This window comes from Hemitrygon akajei, chromosome 26 (assembly GCF_048418815.1).
Source record: "Hemitrygon akajei chromosome 26, sHemAka1.3, whole genome shotgun sequence".
NCBI classification, from domain to species: Eukaryota; Metazoa; Chordata; class Chondrichthyes; order Myliobatiformes; family Dasyatidae; genus Hemitrygon; species Hemitrygon akajei.
The window spans coordinates 16,838,444-16,857,397 of NC_133149.1; the positions used below are offsets into that span (position 1 = coordinate 16,838,444).

The 18,954-nt window shown below is 41.4% G+C and overlaps 1 protein-coding gene across 3 annotated transcripts in view; it reads right to left on the bottom strand.

The window, feature by feature from the left end:
* ets1 (v-ets avian erythroblastosis virus E26 oncogene homolog 1) overlaps positions 1-18,954 on the bottom strand; it is a 99,359-nt gene that overhangs the window by 37,901 nt on the left and 42,504 nt on the right. For all 3 annotated transcript variants that reach the window (XM_073029649.1, XM_073029648.1, XM_073029650.1), the window contains 2 exons: positions 4,308-4,427; positions 781-981 (listed from right to left, as the gene is read on the bottom strand). In XM_073029649.1, the coding sequence (XP_072885750.1) occupies positions 781-981; positions 4,308-4,427 (321 nt within the window). The remainder of the gene's footprint in view (positions 1-780; positions 982-4,307; positions 4,428-18,954) is intronic.

Here is an 18,954-nt window from a genome sequence, read left to right on the forward strand (position 1 = left end):
GTATGAGGGAATGTGTGAGTGACTGAGTGAGAGTGAACCTGTGGGAGTAAACCCTAACAGGATAGGACTGACCCCTATATTCAAGTGGGCAATACACAAATAATTTAGCAGAGGAGAACAATATTTGAAAATGAAATGCATCAAGTACACCACAAATTGTAGAGGCACCAAAATCCTTTGCACTCCAGCTGTGTACACAGCTCTTGTCTGTAATTTATCCTGACTTCTTGTGGTAAGCAGACACGCCAGATGGAACCTTATAAACATAACCATGATAGGATTGTACACTCCTCGACCACACCGATACTTAATCCAATTTCACTCTGCATTGCTTAATGTTTATCAGCTAATACTCACACAGAGTACACTGACCCACTCTCTGTGGACAGACAGGGTTTCTGTAATGGGCTCCAAGTGTCTCATTTCAAAGCAGGAGGTCATATTCTGTAAGTTGTTGCATTCTTACAGGTGAATTTCAGGCTGAAGTGCATAATACTCTATGCTGAAGTTGAACTCTACCAATTTCCCATTGTACCTCTTTGTGGCCCTTGCACTTTATCTGTCTACCAGTACTGCACCTCTCTGCAACAGCATCACATTAATCTGCAGTCTATTTTCTTTTCACTTCCTTGACATAATTTAGTATGGCATAATCTGTCTGGTATGCAAAACAAATGATAAACATGTGACAGTGATAAACTATAATAGCTGCTATTCCTTACGCTAAATCAGAGAGACATATTAACCATCATAAGTCACAGTGAAAAGGCTGGCATTTACCTTTCTGAAGCTGCTCAAGATGTTCCCACAAGATGTCACCGACAAAGTCGGGAGCCAGTTCGAGAAAGCTGTCCCTGCCCAAGGCACACAGGCTGGCTCCGTTCATTTGGAACTGATGGAAGTCTACATTCTTCAGGCTGAATTCGTTGACAGCCCAGACCAACCAGTGGCTCACATGCTCATCCAGCCATTGCCGAGGGTCTGCAGAATGTTATAACAAGGGTTGACACTATCTGACAGCAGCCATCATTGATCTCAGACCTTGGGCTGTATGGACTACTATGAGAAAGTTCCATGGAAGATGGAAGAAGATTGGAAAGATTGACCTGGTTTCTTTAAAAAACAAAACATTAAAACATCAGAGGTACTGATTTTCAGAGACACAAGAGATGGCAGGTACTGGAAGCTGAAGCAATAAACAGTCTGCTAGAGGAACTCAGCGGGACGAGCAACATTTGTGAAAGGAAAGGAACAATCGATGTTTCGGGTTGAAACCTTGCATCAGGACATGACGCAGGTTTTTTTCCCAAATGCATTGACATTTCTATCCTTCCCCATACTGCTGCTGAACCCACTGAGTACCTCCTGCAGTTTGTATTGAATATAGGAGTTAAAATGTCACGTTACACCTGTACAAATCATTGGTGAGGCCACACCTGAAGATGACAGCACACTATAGAAAGAATGTTATTAAGTTAGAGAGGGTGCAGAAAAGGATGGAAGGAATGTGATTGGGACTAGAGAGCTTGAGTTATAAGGACGCATTGAATAGGCTGAGATTGTTTTCTCTGGTGCAAAGGAGGCTGAGGGCTGAGGCATAGATAGGATAGGTAGTCATGTTTTTTTTTACCCAGGGTAGGGAAGTATGACACCAGAGAGCCTAAGTTTAGGGTGAGAGGGGATAAATCTAAAGGAAATCTGGGGGGCAAGTGTTTTCACGCAGAGGATGGTGAATAATTGAAAAAAGCTGGTAGAGGAAGCGGTAGAGGCAGGTACAATTACAACATTGAAATGACATTGGGATAGGTATATGGATAAGAAAAGCTTCAAGGGATACGGACCAAACACAGGAATAGTAAACTAGCATAGATTGGTATCTGGTTATACTGAATGGGTAGGGACAAAGAACCAGGTCCCATGCTGTATAACTCTAGAACCCAATGAATGCACCAGTTGCCTGAACTACCTGTTGCACCCGCAGAGAACACTGAATTTAAAAAGATTCAGAATTCCAGAGCTACTGCATCTGAAATTATTAAAGACAGCAGCCTATCATCATCCCTTCAGGGTGACATGAGGCGGGCAATATTGATCAACCTTTCTGGTGACTCCCAGATACCAGTAAGTAAAAAATGGTCAAGTTAACACAGAGATCAAATGGCAGGGAATCAGATACTCAATATCAAATTTCCATGCTTCCAAGGGCTAGTAGGCCCATTGACCTGTTAAAAAAATTCCACCATCATTCCACCATTCCTTGTTCCCAACCAAACCTCCCCATTTGCTGATGTTTATTAAAAAAAAAATTTTTAAATATTTTTTAAAAATCGGTCTCTACTCCAGATAACTGGACAACAAACTGGATAACAAATTCTACTGCTTCCTGAATACCTTTCGGTGCATCTTCTGGATTTTGGGCTGTTGATCATGAAAATCACCATGAAATCTCCCCATTACAGACCTTTTTTTTAAATCACCTATTTTTGTTATTTCAATTCATAGTTCAAGTCAGTTAAAATGTTGCCCACATTGGAAGCTGAAATGTTTCCTACCTTGTCCAGGCTTGCCTGTGCATACTTAGGCAGGGCAGATGTTGCATTGCGGGCCAGGTTTAAGAGAGGCTATAAAAGCATCGCGCGCACTCTGTTCTATGCATTGCATTTACACGTATATCGGTTTGCGATCATGTTGATTCAGAATGCTCTATGTGCATAGCATATTGTGCGCACTCATTTTGACAGCAAAATTTCTTGCCAATGTTGCGACAGATAAAGCATTTTGTTATATTTGTGGCAAATATGCGCTTAAATCTCATAGACAGTGCATGACTCCTCTTATTAAGAAAGCCTATGAGCTCTACTTAGCGTGTAAAATTGGTGAGCAACACAAAGCCTGGGCTCCTCACATTTATTGCACAATATGCGCTGTCAATCTTTGAGCTTGGGTCAGAGATACTAAGAAATCAATGCTGTTCGCTGTCCCAATGATATGGTGTGAGCAAAAGGATCATGTGACAGATTGCTACTTCTGTCTGACCAGTACGAGTGAATTTATCTGCAAAAACAAGAAATCCAATGAATACCACAATTTCCCTTCAGCCATGAGACCTGTGCCATATGACGATAGTCTTCCAGTACTGAAGCCACCAGAGACTTGGAGACTAGAGGAGGCAGATGAAGATGCCTTGATGCACGAGACTGGAATGGAAAACAACACTGATATTGATACAGATTTTGAACTCTTTATGTCAAGTGCGCCTCATCTGATAACTCAATCTAAGTTAAATGACTTGGTCACAGACTTGGGTTTGTCAAAGGCAAAAGCAGAATTACTGGGTTCAAGACTGCAAGGATGGAATCTGCTGTCACCAGGCACAAAAATTTCTGTGAAAGATTTCGATATTTGAGAAATATGTTCCCCAAACTAACTGATGCCAAGATTAAGCAAGGCATTTTTGTTGGTCCACAAATCAAATAGGTCATCAATGACAGGCAATTCAAAGAACTTCTAGTGGGATAGGAGAAAATCACATGGAAGGCATTCAAGGATATTGTTGAAATTTTTTTTGGCAACGACAGAGCACTAAACTATTTGCAGCTGGTTGACAACATGCTTCAGGCATACAAAACCGTGAAGTACAACATGTCACTAAAGATTCATTTTTTGCATTGCCATTTAGACTTCTTTCCTGCAAACCTTGGCGCTGTCAGCGATGAGCACAGTGAAAGGCTTCACCAGGGCATTGCGGTCATGGAGAAACTGTATCAGGTATTCATCAATGCTGGCTGATTACTGTTGGATACTTAAGCGAGAAGCCTTGAGTACAAATGAAAATCATCAAAACATTTTAGCTTAGTTGAACTATTGCAAAGCGTCAGCTCCATTATGCAATTAAACACATTATATTCAATAAAAGTTAATTTCTTGTTTCTCCAAATTCCTACGTGATACAAGTAGCCTGAAATTATATTTGTGTTCATCTTCAAGCAGTCTGTCAGAAACAAAAAAAAATCTGAGGAAGCAACACTTTTGAAAAAAATATGCTGTCCAGTTTTATTTAAAGCCAGTGTGTACTTAATACTAAAATAGACATTTAGGTAGCCTTCATTCCCACCCCCACTCTCCCATGTTATTAACTCTTGATGTTAAACATAATACAATGGATGGTAACAGTGCGATAAATGACCCGTCTTCCTTCTAAAGGGAGAAGAGAGTCCCTTCAAATCCTGGTCAGTCCAGCTTCTCACTAAAGAACACCCAATGTGATATAACAGAAGAGTTCCACAGAAGTGAATAGTAACGTTTACCTTTCGGGATTCCCAGTCTCTGCTGCACCCTGGTAAATTCACTAAATGTGGCCTTGAGGGCTTGAGACATCATCTTGTTGCTGCTGGGAGTCAGTAATGGTATGTCCCCACATTCCAGATCTGAAAGGAATTGAGTAAAAAGCAATGCATTTTTTATGCAAATACCACCAAACATTCTAAAGTTAGACACATAATTTTGTATTCACAAGGAGGTTATCTAGGGTGCTTGTCTACTGTCTATGAGACATATAGAAAGCATCCAATGCCAAGTAACCACTTTGAACTGAAGTTGCATCAGTGGCCATCCACCAGAAGTAATATACCCTCATTCTAGCAGCAATTCTACAAAGTTCACAGATGGAAACTTGACCATACAGACCACAACACTTCGAATCGCTTTGGCAGGAGATTCCACGACATGTCATTCATCAGTGCATGCAGCCCAGTTAACAAACTCATATTCATAACAGTAGTCATTCTAATCATGGGTACGGAGTAAATCAAGAGCAGAGTACGGAAAAGCAAGTGGGAACCAAGGAAAGGATCAAGTCAGAACACTGGAGGGACTTAACTGATCCTTGGTCAGTGTGACATGCAGCAATCAGCCACCTCCTCCAGCCAACAGTAATTCAGCCATCCATAGACCGAAACCAGGGTAGCGAGAGAAAAACAATGCTGAGTCAATCTCAGGGACATCAGGTGAATTTGTCATCACAAACACAGTTGATTTTTATAATACACAAGTTTGAATGTGCAATTTACACACTCTCATGAGAATTGGCTTGATATCCAGTACGTGTGCTGTGGCCAGTCACAAAACACTGAAAAATTGGAAAGTCAGAATGTCAAGTTTCTAAAGTTCAATTTGTTTCCCATCTGGGAACTGCTATCAACAAGGCAGGCAAACTGGTCTGGAATGAGCCTCTTTCTAATGTCATGCTTAATACAACACAATATAATAATATGCCTATTAATCATTCCTCAACAATTAGGTAGTAACCAGGATACTTATTTCACTATTTTCTCTGCAACAGATCGAAATCGTGCCACTTCAACCTGCCAGGCAACATCATGCTTGTGACAAATTTTCTTCCCTTCCAGAAGATATTTCAGAGTCTGGAACTTACTGTCTGAAGGTATGGAGAGGTAGAAATCTTCCAGACATTTAAAAATTAATTGGGAACGCACTTGAGATACCATGAATACAAACCAACAGAATAAGAACTGGACTGTGTGATTCGGGTGAATAGCTTTTCCTTGGGCAACTAGGACTGAGCAGTCACCATCTCGGATTCTATGAAAAGGAGGAAGGAACTTTACTTCACTGTTCAGAATCATTAATCTTCACGGAAGAAAAAAAGATTAGCACCAGAAGTGCATTGATGAGACAGGGGAGAGAAAGGGAGGAGGAAGAAAGGAATGAAAGAGAAGAAATGTTGGGAATAAGAGACAGAAGAGAACAAACTGTGGAAAGAGCAAGAGAAGGGAAGAGTGGTGAGAAGGAGGGATGTCATTGAGAAGGGCAAGAGAGAAAGGGGATGAGGTAGGAGATGGAGAGAGGAGAGGGAAATAAAAACAACCAAAATCTACATGCAAGAATACAAAAGGGACAAAAATAATCATTCATTTATCCTTCAAACATCATTTTGAAACTAGCCAATGTTTATCCAGAACCTTCAAAGTAAAGGGTAGTTGTTTATTATTACAGAATCCCAGACGTATACCTACCTGCCTCATCAGCAATCTTCTGACAAATTTCTTACCAACCCATCACACCACAACTCTCTTTCAGACAGTAGCAACCCCACAGATCAGGGGTTTGTATAAAGTCAAACCCACATTCATCCATCTGCAAACTGGTAAAGACCAGAGTCTGATGAGAATCAAGGGCCAAGCTGCTCTAGGATGTTGAACTGCTGGTCATTCACCATCATTGAAAGATAAACCTTGCACATGGTCATAATCACGCAGCAAGAACAGTAACAATATGGACGATCATTAGCTCCGCTGCTTTGCCTGGGAATGCAGCCATCCAAGCCTCAATAAAGGTCAGAACCTTCACTGATGACCCTGCTCATTCTTGCAGGTCAACATTTCAAATGGGATACAGAACATCTGGGTCATTTGTTTTAGAAAATCTGAACTGCAAGTTACACAACTTTGTTTTTGTTACAGCAATGCATAATGCACTTCTGAATGGCTCATCACAAAATCAAAACAGATAGGAGATCAGCCTGTGGTTAGGGTGCATGCAGTAGCACACACACACACTCCACCCTTGCAAAAATTGTTCACCCAATTTAACGTCTAATTTTCTGGCTTTAGTTGAGGAAGGATTGTGGTTGTTAGTTGATTATTAGCCAGAGATCTGGGCTATTGATCCAGACTTGAGTTTCAATCTCCTCACCACAGCTGGAGAATAAAAATTAATATAATTGAATAAAACTGGAAAACTCAGTGTGTCTACAATCACCAATGTGGTTGACCCCAACAATCTCCCCATTTCAGGGATATGAGGTGAATGCCAGCAAAACTAATTATATCAGTATCCTATGAAAACCATTCTTGGTATCATAAGGTGAAGTCCTGACCAACCTCCTTCCATTATCAACTGTCCTCTTGTCAACCCTTGGACCCAATGTTGTCCACAACCTAAGCAACCCAAGTCTGTTGTATCTCAATCATTCCAGTTAGTAACTGAAATGCCAGTCAGTTAGATAGAACACAGAGCACTGAACTTCAAAAACTACTGCACAGTACCGGCCCTTCGCCCCACAGTGTCATGCTGACCTGTATAAACTTACTCTACGATCAATCTAACCCTCCTCTCCTGTACAACCCATAGCCCTCAATTTTTCTTACAGCCATCTGTCCTACCAGTCATTACAATATGTCATTCCTTCTATAATGGGACCAAAGCTGGATATAGTACTCTAGATGCAGCCTCACTGATGCCTTGTAGAATTGCAGTAAAACTTCCCTATTTCTATACACCAGCCATTTTGAATAAAAAAACCAACATTCCATTGGCCTTCCTGATTACCTGCTGCACTGGTATGATTTGTTTTTGTGATTTATGTACGAGGATCCCCACATCCCTTTGTGATGCAGCTTTCTACAGTCTCTCTCAAATTAATAATGATGTTTCATAAGTTTAGATTACACAGTAAATAACTTCACAGTTCCCTCTATTATATCTCATCTGCTGACTTAACCCATCAATATGTCTCTATAAATTATCTGTCTCCTCTTCACAGCTTGCCTTGTCACCTACTTTTGTACTTGCAAATTTGACTATATACATTCACTTCCTTCCTCTAGGTTATTAATATATATATTGTAAGCAGCTGCCGTCCAGCACTAATCTTTTAAGCAGTCCATTGGGTACAGGTTGCCAACTTTAAAATGACCCCGATTCCTAATTACTACTTTCCTGCTAATTAGCCAACCCCTTATCCATGCTATTACCTCCAGCACTGTAAGCTCTTAACTTCCAAAATATTCTTTTATGTCACATCTTACTGGAAATCCAAATATATCACATCTACTGGCTCCCCTAATGCATACTGGCTAATAATTCCTGAGAGAATTCCAATAGCTTTGTCTGACATGACTTCCCCTTCATGAAGACAGACTGATTCCATTTGACTGGTTTTCCAAATATTCTACAGTCACCTTGTAATAATTGATTTTTGTTCTTTTCCTCAGTAAGGAAATAAGCTAAATAGCCAACTTTTTCCTTACCACTCTTTATGTTGGCATTACATTGGCACCTTTCTAATGCCCCAGTTCCTCTTCAGAAACTGAGGAATTTGGGAGATTACAGCCACTGCGCCCATTAACTCTCCCACCACTTCTTTTGTGACCCTAGGATACAGACTATCAGGTTCCAGTGATTTATCAACCTTTAGACCTATTACTTTGCATTATGCTAACTTTCTGCCAATGGTATTTAATTCCCTCCCTGCATTTTTTATACTAATCAATGGACTGAGTCAAGATCAGGTTTAACAGGGTAAGCCTGGTCACAGTGTCTGACAGTATTACACAGGCTGAATACTGACGAGTGAAGGTATAGTTCCAGATATTAACTAGATTAGATAGGGCCAGAGATCCTGCTGTTAAAGTGACTGGCCAGGCTCCTGATAGTAAGGGGGATAGTGAAGACTGGAGTTCCTGATGGTAACAGTTGATGGATCTGATGTCAATACGTGGCCAGAGCGAGGCAGTAAAAGTTTGTGGAAGGGGCAAAAACAGGAATCTGGATGCTGAAGGCTGTGGAAGGGAGCAGGTCTACAGACATTGCCATTTTGAAGGAGGAGAAGGCTTCAGGTGATCATGACTGGCATTCAGTGGTTGCAAAGAGTCAAGGAGGGGATGAGCAATATTGGGAATGGTTGTGGCAAGATTTAACGGAACTGGATAACGCTGGAGCTGAATGTTGGAGTCATGTGCCTGGCTCTGTCTCATAATAGATGTGGGTAGCATTTTGCTCCAGCAGCAAACAGAACTGGATAAGGGCACGTTCATACTGCTGATAGGAATGGACAAGACTTTTCACCAGTTGTTAACAGAATTGAACAGAGTTAAGTTCCAAAATTAACCAGTGTGGACAGGACTAAGCTCTGAGACAACAGTCTGAAATAACTATATTTTCAAACTATCAGTTTCCTGACTATTCCTAGTATTTCAGGGAAAGGACTTTGACAAATTGAATAAGTTTCACTGTATATTTTGCAAAGACATGAAATGACAGGAACAGAGTGTTTCCTCTCCTGCAGTCAAGCCCTGGCCCAGCTCACTCACTTCAAACAATGTGGCAAGGGTTGTCAGCCATTCTTTTCCTGCCCTATCAACCTTCTGACCTACTGTACACTGGGTCAGTAAGTGAGGTCCTGAGATTGCTGTACTGTTATTCTTTTCCAATAAACATTCAGCACATTTCTCATCTCTCAATATCCCAAATGATTATTCTCAGACCGTCAAATCTCCACCCAGTACAAGAAGCTGAGACACCTAACACCCATGAATGAAAGTGGGCTGTAGAACACAAGAAATAGGAATAGTGATCTTTAATAAGATCATTCCTGATCTTTCACATTATGGAGACGGAAGATAGGACTGAACTAAGTTCCCTGCAGCCTACTTCTTCTCAGGATAATGATTTTTTCAAGACTTACGTTGATATTGCCAACTTAAATGGCAATTGTTCAGCCTCAGAAAGAGACACACATCCCAGTCCCTTTCCCCATATTAGCACTCTGCCTTAAGCTCCAGAGAGAACAATAACTTCAGTGTACTAATATATGGTTGAGGGCAGATCCCTCATGGTGCCTGACCCAGGGTGTCTTGGCCCTTGTAACTGAACAAATGACAAGCTGTAGGTCACATTCTAATATATTGTAGGCTCTGTTTCTAGCAAGCCCCTTGGACACTAAGTAGCTGTCATTTGTCTTCAATGAACTGGGATCAAAGGGCTCCTTTGAGAGCTGTATAAAACTGCTAAGAGTCACTCAATTGGAAAAAGGCTACGACTTGAATCTCAATGCACAAGCCACAATTACTACACTACTGCATTTTCCTCAATACTTCTGTCTCCCCCATCATCTCAATCAACTAGTTCCCTCAGGACCTTTTCCCCTGTCCCTCTCTTGCTCTATTTCCTTTTCCTACCTTCCCTTTGCACAAAGCCCACATCAACCCCATCGACAGCATCAAGTTCATTTCAAGCTTCTTCAACTTTTATTTCATCCATTTCAACAACCTTCAGGTATCTGACAGAAAACAACAAGCAATTTGTGAAAGACTTAAGAAGAGAAACAAAATAATTCCAGGAGAACTGTAGAAATCAGCTGCTTTGATAGAATGACTAATGCATTAAAATAACTTAGACTTGCATTATGAGACAAGAAAGGATCAAATTGCAGCAAATATATGGCACTGTATCAGGTTAAGGGATAATGTGTGCAGGCTGCATTGGTGAGCAGAAGAACGGTACGATATCAAGTAGGTTCTTAACATTAAGTTATGATGGCCTCTATACTACCAAGTTGGTGATAGAATTGAGGAGGCAGATGGAAAGGAAAATAAGCTAGAGTTTACCTCCTGAATTTTGACCTTGTTTGTTGTTAGAATAGTCTGCATAATAAAAAGAAATGATACCTCCAGTGACTGAATAACCTGTTGGAACACAAAATTTAGGTTCACGGAGGGAGCATGGTGTAAAAGCAACAGGGTGGGCAAAAGTATGCAGCAGACAGACACCAGGAGAGTGCTCAAATATAGTGTGTGGTATTAGGCTTTAACTGGTTGCATGAAAAATATTTGGCAATGGACTTAGTTCTGTTTTTTGTAATTTATATTTAAAGGGACATAGAGATGAACAACAGCAGAAGGACAGTAATAAATGTGCCATACCTTCAAGGGATTCAGGATTACCTTTATTCATTATCACTCATGAATGGTGGATGGAACTGGGTTAACAGCAGAAACCTTCAATGTCTAGCGCCCAGAGTGATAAGGAAGCATGTTCCGTGCACGTGGAGAATACTGGCATAAACATAATGAATGCAGCTCAACATAATGAATGTTCCCTGCAACACAGGAGAAGGAAAATATACAGGTATTTCCAAGGCAGGATGCTGCGTTACTTGGAGTTCACCTTGCAGTAGCCAAGTGACAGTTGTTCCTGTCTTTTGCTGTCTGTGATAAGGAAGCAATACCCAGAAGCTGCCATCATCCCATTTGAAAACCCAACCAGTGAAAAATTAGGGTGTCTATTTGCACTGTGTGGTGCTGAATAATATTTAGAACTTTCCAGGGTCTCTGGTGCTTCATTCCTGAAGCAGGTCTGTTGCACTCATGAGTGCTTTTGGAACCTACTGCACTTAGCTAGAAGAACAGTGCATGGATTAGAAGGCAGAAGAATTGCAAATATTACACACGTCTTCCAACAAATGGATACAAGGATCAACCCAATAACTGCAGGTCAGTCAGTTTAACCTTCCCACTTGGGGAAGCTTTTGGAAACAGTATCTGGGAGAAAGTTACAGGTCACTTGGTGATTGTTTCCATTAAGTAAGTCTGAATTAATTAATGGAAATCAGCACAGATTTGTAAAGGGTAAATAGTAAGCTAACGGAGATGTGTAGGGATTTCTTCTCACAGAGGGTGGTGAATCTTTGCGGGCAGTCTCAAGGCTAGATCAATGAGACATCTAAAGAGGAAGGAGGAAATGTTTTGGAAAGGTCATGGAAATGAGGCCCTGGTGAAGCTGCACACAGGAGGAGATGGGGATTGGGTATATCAAATACATTCACGTTGGGAAAACTTGAGGGGATTGGTGGCCATTGGGTTTTATGATGAGGCAGCAAGCAGAGGGATTGGAGTGGTGTATATTGACTCTGAAGAGGCACAAAATAGACCTGTTCAAATAGCACAGAATAACAGTACCATGGACTATATGGCTATCTATCAAACTGCAGGAAGATAGCGAGAAGTACTCTTCAGAGGCCAGCACTGGAGCTAATCATTTTTCTGATTTATTACTTGGGTTTGGTTGTATAGCACTTCCAGGGACCAGACACTTCCACTTCAGGGACAGGCTGGTGAGGCTGGACTCAAAACACAGGTACTGTACATGAACACAAATCCCTTTGGAACAAGGATCAAAAATGAAAGGTTTTAAGTTGATTTTTGAAAGGCAAAATGAGGAGGAACTTTGTGTTATGTGGCCAGTGATCAGCATCTGGAAAGCACTGTTGACAGGAATGAGCTGTCAGATTCAATACCGGCTTTGAAAGGGAACTATGCTGGTACCTAAAAGGAAACGAAATGTATGGCTAAAGAGAATGGCATAGATTTGCTTCTGTGCAGCCAGTCAATGGATCTGTGATCAGTTCCTCCATAGCTGCACTTATAGAGGGAAGTACAGACCATTTCCCAATGTTGTTGGAGTTAGCTGTTGTCATAGAATCATATAGAGAGTACACTTTGCTGTCTCTGGAGTGGAGAAAACGTCTTTCACAGCCACTGGTTGAATTCTGTAGATGTTAGAACAACTTTAAAAGTCAAGAGTCCCTTACTGTTGCATACTCAGCCTTTAACATGTAGTCACAGTGACTGCCTGGGTAAAGTACATTTCTGGTTAATGGTGATCATGGAACGTTACTGTTAGGAGAACGTCAAAGGAAAACATAATCAATTGCAATCGATGCAGGTGATCATTGCCAGCCATTAATGTAACATATTGGTAACTGCCAACCAGCACTGCAAATCTGGCTTCCTGCTGAATCTGTGTGTCCTGCCTGGGTAGTGCAGTGAGAGTTTTCCTCTGAATGTCAGATGGACAAAGCATGCCCTCACGCCATATCCAGACAGGGCTTCTCTCTGCCATCATGAAGTATAAATACCAGTTGAGCCAACTGGTAGATTCCAGGGCAAAGGTTCCAGCAGGATAAATTGAATATTAAGATGGAATGTCAATGTACAACATAAATCTGGGGATGGAGAATAGAGAAAATTGGAAAAGGGAGAAGATGCTTGGAAAAGAAAACTGGCAGCTCCTTTGTTCCACAGCCTTCTTCTAAGACATTGTTCCTTGAAGCCTTCCTTCGCGTTCCTGTGTCTTTGTCATAAGTCATAACAATCGGCGTCAAACTTGGAGTCAGTACGCTGCAAGAGCCTGGGAGCATTTTGCTATATAAAGCAATTTGGGATTTTGAGTTATGTAGCAATCCCACAATTGTTGTGCAGCTGTTTGCCATGGCACTATGACCACAGTTCAATATTGAACCTTTCTGTGGCTGGCAATGGAGGACAGAATTGTGGCAATTTCTCACTACACATTGTGGGGAATATGCTTGAACATTCTGAGCCAGACTGGATTTGCATCAGCAGCTTCTCATCCACTGACTTCATTGGAAGCAAACAACAGTGAGAGCTGAAAGAGTTCATATTTTTTTGAATTGAGTGCTTTTATTTTTTTTTAAACCTCTGATTTCTAAATCAGTTTTTCAACTTGTAATAGATTGATTAATTTTTAATAGTTTTGGAGTGTGTTTGATAGTTGGCAAAGACAGGGAACATGGCTAAGCGTTTTTCTATGGGTGCCGCATGATTTAGACATTCAGCGTTTTTCTGCTGGGGGGTATAAACAAGATGAGACTGAGCAAACACAACATCAAGACAATTGAGTCTTTGAATGTTTAGTAGTGGCGGCTTTTATGGATCATTAGCTGGAGAAGGGCCTCACCAAGAAAGGGGCTGGATGCATTGCTTCTGCTCGAGGAGGCCCTGCCAACGAACTGGCAACCAGCTTCCTAGCAAAAACCACCAAGAAAGATCTTACTTTTCACTCATTAATTTGGGCACAGGAGGTCTCCTTACTTGGAGAACGCCGGTAAGTCCATCTCCCTCCTGAGAAATATTTAAACTATTTAGCCCATCTTTATCTGGAATTTCATCTCTTCCAATAGGTTTTCTGGCACCAGTTAGATTGAGGAGTTCTGTGTTGAGGCCAGTGATCGTGTTCTTCAGGTTTATATGTTGATAATTTTTGTATGAATTTAACCTGCCTTGTTTTAATGGTTAACTAATCAGAGGGTAATTGACTAGTCTTGTTCTAAGATTTTCTCAACTAGTTGCTTCTCAAAGTAAGCCCGCTCATCAAAATACACCATAGCACTGGATATTTTTAATCTACTGGCTGCTTATGGACAATGTAGTTGACGAGTAGTTTGAAATTTCTGATTAATTGAAATGATGATTGGATTTGAGTGACAGAATGCTACTTTACAAGACACAGCTACAGTACTACATCTGCAACAGCTGCCTTGACAACATAGTAATAAATGTTAACAATAACTGGCAAAATAATGTCCATATGATGAAAGAATTTAGAACAAGAAAATATGTACCTAAGACAATTACTTTATAGTGTTGATAAAGTTGGCCCAAAAATGCTATCCAAGAGCGTGTCTCACATACTTGACATAAGTGTTGAAGACTTCCAATAACTGAATCACTCACATTGTATTCTCAAAGAACAGTAACCATGTAACTAATAAACCTATTGCCCCTGCAAGCTTCTCCACTTCAGCCCTACAATCAATATTATAATCATGTTCCAAGACTTCTCAGTAATTACGATAGCTGTCTCACAGGTCCAGTGACATGAAGTTGATCCTGATCTCCCGTGCTGTCTGTGCGGAGCTTGCGTGTTCCCTCCGTTACTGGATGGGTTTCCCCCTGGGTCCTCCAGTTTCCTTCCACTTCACAAGAAGTGTGTTGCTTAGTTGGCTACTGTGTGAGTGTGCGTTAGAATTGGAGAATGGAGTTGATGGATAAGCAGAAGAGAATAGATGACAGAGGAATAAGTAATGGTAGGGACTTAGAGGAAAGCGCTGAGAACAGCCTTAGGTGGATGGACCAAATGGCCTACATCACTATTGGAAGAAAATATGGGTCACCTGTTATGACAGAGATGAGGAGAAATTTTGATGCTGTCAGTGTAATAAGCCTTTAGAACCCTCTTCCTCTAAAGATGGTGGTAGCAGAGCCTTTGAATTTTTTAAAGCAGAGGGAGACAGACTTGATAGGCAAGGGGGTGAAAGAGTCCCAGGGTAAAGAGGAATGTGAGGTGGAGATCGCCATCAGATCAGCCACAACAATGTTACTCCATGCCAGAGCAGGAACAAGGGGCCAAAATGGCTTCCCTGGCTGTCAATTTGTATATTTGTACATTTCACACTTCCTCATGGCATAGGAGGCCTTTTTGCCCCTCAGTATGCTATTTTACAGGGCAATCCCATTCACCCATTAATTTTCTCTTTTATCTATTCTTCCTACATCCTCACCAATTTTACCACCTATACACCACCAGGGACAATTAGCTTATCACCTTAAACATTTCTGGGATGTTGGAGGAAACTGGAGCAGTCAGATGGAACCCATGCGGACAGCGTGCAAACTCCACGGTGACAGAATTGGAGGTCAGGATTGAACCCAGGTCACTGGAGAGGAGGCTGCGATCAGGCTTTGTGAAATGGGAGATACACCTCTTGATTTTGCCTTGAAAATGTATTTATCATATTAACAGAACCACACAAAATTTATTCAAAGAATATGGCTGATTTAAAGTTATTTTTCCTCAAGTTATTCTTAAATATTTGAAAGATTCCATGAAAGGTTACAGAAACACCATCACAGTCTGTTGACAAAACCAATCTCGATTGCTTTATTTGGAACTGATTATTTTGAGTTTTGATGAACTTTTGAACCAACTAGAATCAGACTGACTTGCACAGCCACACAAAAATATGTTTACTTCATATCATTTCCTACAAACCCTTCCCGTGACGCTTCTTGGGAGAATGTATCATGTGGGAAGTACTCCAATGCTGGAACTTGGCACAGAAGATTCTCCACAGCATCACCTCTACATTGATGAGAGAAAACTTGCATCTTGTACACTCACTCAATGCCATGGCAATATATTACAAATGTTCTAGCCTTCACCTGACACACTGCAAATATTGAGGCCAAGGTGAGAAATATTGGCATTGAGAAATGGAACATAACCTTGTTCATGTTGTCCCTTTCATCATCAATTCATGCCCCAATTATTCATAGTAACCAGACGCAAAGTAGAGTCTCTCCACACTGACACAAATATCTTAATCCAAATCTTATCCAGCAGAGCCAAAGAACTGTGTGTAACTGGTCACTGTTCATCTGGAGATCGGCAGAGCGAAAAAATGGAAAATGTCACACTAGGTAATGTTCTCCTTGAAGCTGAAGATAAATTTGGTATTGCTTTTCATCTTACAAGAGAACACTGATATGATCTGAATGTAATGTGCATCAAATCTGCACCAGATACATGCTCTGGATGTCTGAAGGGAGAGTGCAGAGCGCTGCAATCTGTATTTAACCTGTGGTGCACCTGTCTGATGGCACTCTGAGTGCTTGAGATAGAAAGTGTTATAAACCACAGGGCTAACACCTTGCACATTGAACAGCAAAGAGAGGCAACTTGGATCTGAACACAAAGGCTTTTGTGCTTAACAGTGAATTATTCACCACATTCATAACACTGGAGATGGAAACAATATTTAAAGTCTGTCAGTTAATGTTGCATGCATCTAACCTTTGCTCTTTCCAAACTGTTGTCCCCTTCATTAAACAGCAATCAAACAATGACTGATATGAAACTACGGTTTACTTAATAACTAAATTTTGTTCACTTAAATAGAGATTGCTCCCATATCAGTTTTACAATAAGATATCTGCCTAAAACATCATTATACTAGTAGAGTACAAAGAGCCAAAGTGTACCTTTTTGCATGGATCTCTCAAAACAATTGGTTATTATGTAGGTAGGGGGCCCATGATGTTGTGCAGTTACTGCCCCTTGTGTATGCAAAGATCTTTCCTCCACCAGTTGTCCCATTGCAAACCTATTGGTTTATATCGTGTGGGTTGATGGTTTCAACTTGGTGGGGATGTGACAATGAATGCTTAACCCCCTGCTCTACTCACTTTATACTTAAGACCGTGAGGCTAAGTACAGCTCCAATGCCATATTTAGGTTTGCTGGTGACACCACTGTTGTTGACTGGGTCAAAGGTGGTGACAAATCGGCATACAGGAGAGAGACTGAAAATCTGGTTGAGTGGTGCCACAACAATAACCTCTCACTCAACTTCAGCAAAACCAAAGAGCTAATTATTGACTACAGGAGGAATAACCCGAGGTCCATGAGCTAGTCGGGGGTAATAATTAGTCAGGGAACCTGAAGGTCCATGAGCTAGTCAGGGAATCAGAGGTGAAAAGGGTCAGCAACTTTTAAATTTGTTGGTGTTATAATTTCAGAGGATCTGTCCTGGGACCAGCACGCAAGTGCCATTACAAAGACAGCACAGCAGTGATTACTATCTTAGAAGTTTGTGCAGATTCAGCAAACTTTGACAGATAAGTGGTGGAGATTATCATGACCTGGTATGGAAATGCCAATGCCCTTGAATGGAAAAATCCTACAAAACATAGTGGCTTTTGCTCAGTCCATTACAGGAAAAGCCCTCCTGAACACTGAGCACTTGTAGAAAAAGCATTGCCACAAGAAAGCACAATCCATCACTACGGACTCCCACATTCCAGGCCACACTCAATTATCACTGATGCCATCAGGAAGGAGATAGAGGAGCCTCAGATCCCATACCACCAGGTTCAAGAACAGTTATTACTATTCAACCATCAGGGTCCTGAACCAGCATGGATAGCTTCACTCACTTCAACTCTGAACTGATTCCACAGCCTATAGATTCTCTTTAAGGACTCTACAACTCATGTTCTCAGTATTATTTATTTACTGTTTTTTTTTGTTTTTGCAGTTTGCCTTCTTTTTCACGTTCAAAGACTGGCAACCATTGATTCTCTTGTAGTTCACTACCCTACTGTGAATGCCTGAAAGAAAATGAATCTTGGGGTTGTAGATGGTGACATAAACATACTTAGATAATAACTTTACATTGGACCTTGAACTAAAAGTCTGACCTTCAGTTGATCGTGGTGGGCAGCAAGGTGGGGTGGTAGGGATCCAGCTGACAGAATGAGACAAGGGGGGGATGGAGATAGGAGCAGGAAATCAGAATAAGGATTGGGTTGGAGCAGGAAGATGTCACAATTTGTCGTTTTCAGTTGGGACATCAGGAGTCATGGACCCAACCAGATCAGGCCCAAGAAACATCTGTAACAGAGCGGGCGGTGATGGGGGCCATGGTGGGAATGAAGGTAGGTAAAAATATAAAGGTGCCTTTTGTTTGGGGGAGGGGGTCCATGCGTTGAGCTCAGTGTCCGTGGATCTGGTGAGCAAGGATGCAAAAGATCAGGTGAAAGCAGGCTTTGCCTCTCATTCACCTGTTCAATTGGACTATTGGTTTGAGGCCAAGCACATTCAAATGAATCTCGCGCTATGGATTTCTCCAGACCCAAAACTTCTGCAGTCCTATTCAGTGCAAATTCAAGTTCAACAACCAGATTCTTTGATCTTATTTTATGTGGTGCACAAAAGCATTGGGAGGCGCCAAAGAATTTCTCGTCCATTATGAATTTGAGGGCACAAGGTCCTTGCCCTCATGAAAGAGCCCAGCTGTCAGCTTAGTGGATAACCACCCGAATACACAGCAGTTTCCAATGGACTGACTGCTGAAGGTCACTGATGATTAGCCACTGGCTTGCGGATAACCACCTGTTTGCAACCTGTGCAGACGTCCGTGCCCACACACAACAGCACAAAAGAACACAGGGAGATGGACGTCAGTTGTAACCACATTTGACCTTCTAGTCTCTCCCTATATTTACCACTGATTTTCTAACCCCAATACTGAGGTGGTCATACCACCTCAATTGAACAGGGTCTCTGACCTTCATTAGAAAGATAAATAACACTTAAATAGGGTGGCGAAGAAACCTTGTGGAATGTCTGTGTTCATCAGTCGAGATATTGAGTATAAGGGTCAGGAAATCATGCTGCAGCTATATAATACTTTGATCAGGAGTGTTGTGTGCAGTTCTAATCGCCTCATTACGGAAAGGTGGGGAAGCTCTGGAGATAGTGCAGAAGAGGGTCACCAGGATACTGGCTGCA